This window comes from Embiotoca jacksoni, unplaced genomic scaffold (assembly GCF_022577435.1).
Source record: "Embiotoca jacksoni isolate LCO1_2020_lvr unplaced genomic scaffold, fEmbJac1.0.p SCAF_124, whole genome shotgun sequence".
In the NCBI taxonomy this organism is placed as follows: Eukaryota; Metazoa; Chordata; class Actinopteri; family Embiotocidae; genus Embiotoca; species Embiotoca jacksoni.
Window position 1 is genome coordinate 272,109 of NW_027185257.1, and position 5,811 is coordinate 277,919.

General features: G+C 42.6%; 1 protein-coding gene across 1 annotated transcript; it reads right to left on the minus strand.

Annotated features, from left to right (window-relative positions):
• Positions 1-1,131: 1,131 nt before the first annotated feature.
• Positions 1,132-5,545, minus strand: id4 (inhibitor of DNA binding 4). Its single transcript, XM_069145414.1, has 4 exons — positions 5,475-5,545; positions 3,973-4,733; positions 3,350-3,415; positions 1,132-2,575 (listed from the first exon to the last, which is right to left on the minus strand). The coding sequence occupies exons 2-3, from the start codon at positions 4,348-4,350 to the stop codon at positions 3,368-3,370; spliced, it is 426 nt and encodes a 141-aa protein (XP_069001515.1). The 5' UTR covers positions 4,351-4,733; positions 5,475-5,545; the 3' UTR covers positions 1,132-2,575; positions 3,350-3,367.
• Positions 5,546-5,811: the final 266 nt, after the last annotated feature.

Below are 5,811 nucleotides of genomic sequence, written 5' to 3' on the forward strand. Positions count from 1 at the left end.
TTTAGCTATGCAGACACTTGAAAATAAAAATGAATCATCAGCTTTATAATCTCTTTTCAGAATATCTTAAACATTTCAAATATCCAGCTGTTTCTATTAAATGCTTCCGCAAACCCAACGAGGCCTTGAGTGTCTTTCAATTAAGAGTGTGAATATGATTTTCAGTTGCACTGTAACTTTAATAATCAGCACCTCACCAGGCATTTTTTCCTAATTTTATTTTCCATTGAAAGAATTTCCACATTTTCTCCTCAGTGATAATGTTGCTTTCACGGTTCCTTATTGGCAATTTGTGTTCCATCTACGTTGTCGGGGAGTGTGAGATTTATAATTCACTACATCTTCTCTCATCATGGCCCTCTCTGGGTGAAAGTACCAGCTGATTGCCCAACACTTAATGTGAAAATGCTAGTTTGTGCTTAACCTGAATGTTGTATATTATTGACTTGAGCCTTCATTCTGCTTTGTGTAGTTTATTTTTCACGTCGGCTTCGGTTACTTACATTACATTTGTTACGGAGGCCTGTTTAAGTGTTTAAGAGCTGAATAAAGCCACTGTTCTTTCTGCTGAGTGAAAATCTTTCATTGGCTGTGTTCTTTTATTTCCCCTTTTTCTTTTGCTAAACCACCGTTACCTAAAATAATTACACGACTCTAACATCTTATATGACATTCATTATCATTTACAGTAAAATATCTGCCTCAAATATTTTAACGTAGAATATACTTCCACATAAAAACAACATCCTTTGCTGTGTGCAGTTGTGAGATAATGACTGTATTGTTTTTGGAAATACAAATAAAAGACAATCCTCAAACCTCTCAGCTGTTATTTGTATTTCAGCAGTCCTGCTTTCGTTGCGGTCGTGTGTGTGATGGAGTTATTAAAAGCTCAGAAAACAAAAGGCTTGATCCGTGAATCCTGTAGAGCAGGTTTGAGTACTAACAGTAAATAACATCTGCAACATGTTAATAGCTTTATCCTCCCTTTATTTTCCATGAGCCAAAGTGAACTCGTACTGCAGCTTTACACTGCACCTCCCTCTTTCTCCTCATCTCTTCAGGTGACAGCGCTGGCATTGAAAGTAATAAACCAAGATGCCCCCTGAGACAAAACGTGAGACGACACAATTCTTCCTGGAAACTTTAATTGTTTTGACAACTCCTCACAAGCCAGTGAAGGTCAAGTCCGACAGTGCAGCTGACAGTAATGTACAAGTGCCCTCTCACACTGGCAGGAGGGTGGTGAGGTAAATTCGGTGTTTGATGTCATGAAAAATAAAGGCTTTTGTTTCTTTACATTAATAATGGCTGCTGACTCTCCAACAGGGAAATCATTTCATATCCACTCAAAGACATCACCTGTCCAAAAACAGTCTGTTAATGTTCACATATTTCACCAATTCATAACCAAAGTTAAATGATTTCCTGGTGTCAATCATTAACTTCTCAAAGAGAAGCTCTCACTGCACAAATAGAACAGAGACATTGTGTTGTAGTGATTTTCTTTTAGGTATTACATTGTAAACACTGTCACAAGTGCTGTAACTTTTAGATTAAACTATTAACAAGAGTGCAATCTAATAGAATCAAATCAAGCCACCTTCTTCCTTTTTTTTTTTTCTTTTTTTTTTAAAAGATCAAACAGCAGAGCGACCCATCTCTCCGAGCGGGTCAAAGTTGTCGTAGTTAATGAGTACAAAACAATTCCAGAGAACGCTGAGCAGGGCAAATAATCAAAGAACTTGCGTTGAACTCCACCACGTATCTACACAGGGAGAGCTTCAGTGCACATCCAACATCTCTGCAATGAGCCTGACATGCTACATATTAAACTATTCCAAAAACACTGCAAAGAGTTAACTGATATCATCATGTGAGGACATTATTGGGGGAGCATAACCACATTCATTCACTAAAGTGGAAACACAATATTTACAGAACGACAAAAAAAAAAAAGGTTTTAATAAAAATATCTTATAATTACAATAGTCTATTTTAAGCATATAAGTCTTCCTTTCACATACTTTTATAGAACATTTGTGTCTCTATATTTACAATCTTAATTGTCTCGAATCAGATTTGTTCTTTTTTACAATATCAAACATTTTAAGATACCAGGGATGAAACCCCTGTTCAACACAAATCATCTATTTTAAACAATAGATGTCCAAAACATGTACAAGGATTTTCGCAGTTTAGTAAAGCTTTAAACTGGAGTCATTTTTAGTTTTTCTTTCAGCACAATTCACAAACAGTTTTCATAGCTGTTGACAGACAGGTTTTCCAACAAAAACAAAAAACCTCTCAGCACGGGGGATTTCATATTTTCAGAAAAATAAATGTGACAAGAAGTAATGTGAGAGCAACTTAAGAGGAGGAAGGAGAGCAAGATGTCGACACACTGAGTCCTTGTTCAATGGAACCAGAAAATAAGCTGATATGAATAGTGATTTTATTTGGGTTTAATTCCTCCCAGCGGTTTTGAAATCCCCTTGTGATTGTGCCTCCAGTTGGGTGTGAGTCCCTGGCGAAGCTTTGCTGGCTTTGGAGCGGCTCTGTGCAGCCTGCACACCTGTGGAGGGGATGAATAGAGGCGGGGGGGTGAGCTGCAGAGCTCCAGACTGACTGGCGCCACCGACAAAACAGAGGCCATGCTTGATCAACAACCCAAAACAAACCAGGTCAAACAACAACCACAGAGCTCCTCAGGCTGTTGGCCGAGGGGCGGCCGAGAGGCGGCCGAGAGGCGGCCGAGAGGCGGCCGAGACTCTCCGAAAGACTGGAGAGAGTCTCGGTGTCACACACACCAGGTACATGCTTTTAGTCTGATCCAGGTGTGTTTGGATTTAGTGCTATAAATCTAGCATTAAAGCCAGCATGGCGGCTTGAATGGAGCTGAGAGGAAGTGTATGACACAGAGAGAGAGAGGGGGTGGTGTGTGTGTGTGTGTGTGTGTGTGTGTGTGTGTGTGTGTGTGTGTGTGTGTGTGTGTGTGTGTGTGTACATGAATGAAAGAAAGGGCAAACTGAGGTTTTAACCCTCTCTTCTTCTCAGATTGCTTCACCAGCGACAGTTATTGCGCAAAGCACAGCTGCCTCTGAGGTTGGTGCCAATTTCATGTTCCTGTATTTTCCCTGACATCTACTGGCCTCCACAGAGCACTTTACAGATTGTCAATTGACACCACATACAGACAGTAATCAAGTTAATGGGGATGCTTCAGTAACCACCACTCATAACACCAGCTCCAAGTGTTTGATTAAACAACAAATAATTAAAAAAAAAAAAAAAAAAAAAAAAAAAAAACATCTAGAATAATGACTTATATGAATTAAAGTCAACTTACCAAGGTAGTACTCATGTCTCAGCGGCATAAAATCGAGTCCTCCGGCTTTTTGACTATTGATGTCCTCTAAAAATAACAAAACAAAAAAGAAGTAGAGGAAACATGTAAAAAGATGTGGCTCTCATGGATAAGAAGACAAACTACAGGCTGGGCCTAAACCTCTGTAAAATACATGATATACAGCAGCGCAGTGAAAATTAGCCGTCTATATCTCCCATAATAAATTCTCTTATAGCCTATTGAATAACAAATTGCCCTTATTGTGCGCAGTGGAGTGGGCTGCAGGCTGAGGTACTTCACCAACCCCGGGATAAGGTGGGCCTCTGACACACACTGTCATTATCATGCAAATCATAAAGCCCGCAATCAAGTGCGCAATCTAAACCACGTCAAAGGCAGTTTTTTTAGGTGTGATTTTTCAAGGCTGTGGTAAAGGTGTCGCGTTTCGATTTGATTTTTCCCCCACTAACATTGGAAGGACAATGACACATAACGGGCATGACGCGCTTTGTCTGAGTCCGACGGGCGGACGGCAGTCTGGCACACGGAGGTAAACCGGGGTCCCCCGGTAAGTCTCCGTAGAAACGGGCAATGGAGAGCCTCCTCCGCTGATTACAGCTTACCTGATGGTGGTCAGTGTTGAGCACCGTCAGCGGTGTCCTGCTGGGATTGGAGGCTGGAGGAGGGCAGGTCCCGGTCCGCTGTGGCTGTTGTTTATGTAGAGAAGGGTGCGTCTCCAGGGCCAGCTGCAGGTCCAGGATGTAGTCTATGACATGCTGGAGGATCTCCACTTTGCTGACTTTCTTATCCTGCGGAATGGTGGGCACCAGGCGCTTCAGCCGGCTGTAGCAGTCGTTCATGTCGTACTGCAGGCAGAACAGGTCCTCCTCTTCCATTCTGCACCGGGCGATGTTGAGGCTCTGCTTCGACAGATAGTGCAGGGAGAGCTGGCTACTGCTGGAGGAGGAGTCCTGGGGGCTGACTGGAGTAACAGCCTTCATCTTAGATAACCAACGGCTCAAACGGAAGAAAAAAAAACAATTACACTTCTGGCAGCAGGAGGTATTTGAGATTATGCTACAGCGCTGTAAACACAGAAAAGAGAATACAGCCGCGAATTAGCGAGAATAAGATACAGCAAAAAGCGGACTTCTACTCTGTCAACACATCCCGTGAAGCCTCGCAGTTCCTCTTACTTCAGCAGGCTCGGTGTGAAACGAATGAATAGATTTCCTACATTTATAGAGGAGAGGGGAGGCGCCAAGCCAGCCGGATGGCAGATCTGGGAGAGAAGCTGGTCAATCACCGGCAGCCCGCTGCCCACCGACCCGACAACCGAGCCGAGAAAAAGGCGTGTCTCACTGTGTGCGCTGCGGTGGGCTGCCTATCGGTAGGTGTGTGAGTGTGTGAGTGTGTGAGTGTGTGTGTGTGTGTGTGTGTGTGTGTGTGAGTGTGTGTGTGAGTGTGTGTGTGTGTGAGAGAGAGAGAGAGAGAGAGAGAGAGAAAGGCGATTTAAAGCAGTCAAATGCGACATGTACCATCGCTGTACAAAGAATAAGTCTTAAGCATTTCCGTCCACTGGAACAAGTCTGTCTTAAAGGTTTCATGATGGTGTATGTGTACAATTCACGAGGCTGAATTAGCGTCGGATTGCATCTTTAGTGCCGTAGTCATTGATGCGTAATTACGCACAGCCTCGGTCGTATTGATTATTCCGGTGACAGATGATCCCGAGACGAACCACCTGCACAAAACCTTCCCTTACTTCACTTATAAATCAAAACGTAAACACGGCACCCGAAATTAATTTTACTTTTATAAATTAAACAAAACAAAGTTAGATACTAATTCATTTAAAACTTGCAAAGCTCAGTTTATATTGGCGGTAAAGGGAGAATTTCTTCATTTTAGCGTGGCAGTGAAATATACTTTTATTTTGGCACAACGTGCATTTAGTCAGACTTAGTTTTAAAACGAGATCATGTCTTTTCAAGGACAATTAATTCTAACACACCATCACTGAATGCATTGTTATTGTGACCCCATAAAACAACAAAAAAAGATTTTGCAGCTCTAGGGGAGCCGAGACTGGCCAATTTGGCTGCGCCTCCTTGCCATTCCTTACCCCAGCTGTGTGTTATTGTGCCTCCTACATTCCTCCATTCTCTGGGCCGCTTCGCCGCTCCTCTCCCTCCCTTACAGCCGCCCATTGAGTCGCCTCTCTGGCAGACTGCTTGGCGCCACACATAGGGACATCATCCATTTACATCCAGCTCCTCCTTTCTTTCTTTCTTTCTTTCTTTCTTTCTTTCTTTCTTTCTTTCTTTCTTTCTTTCTTTCTTTCTTTCTTTCTTTCTTTCTTTCTTTGCTGGTTGCTAAGACAACACTGAGCTACACTCAGTTTCAGTTCAGCCTCAATCCCTGAGGTTGGAGTCTAGCAGAGATGACACCCACTTCAGTAC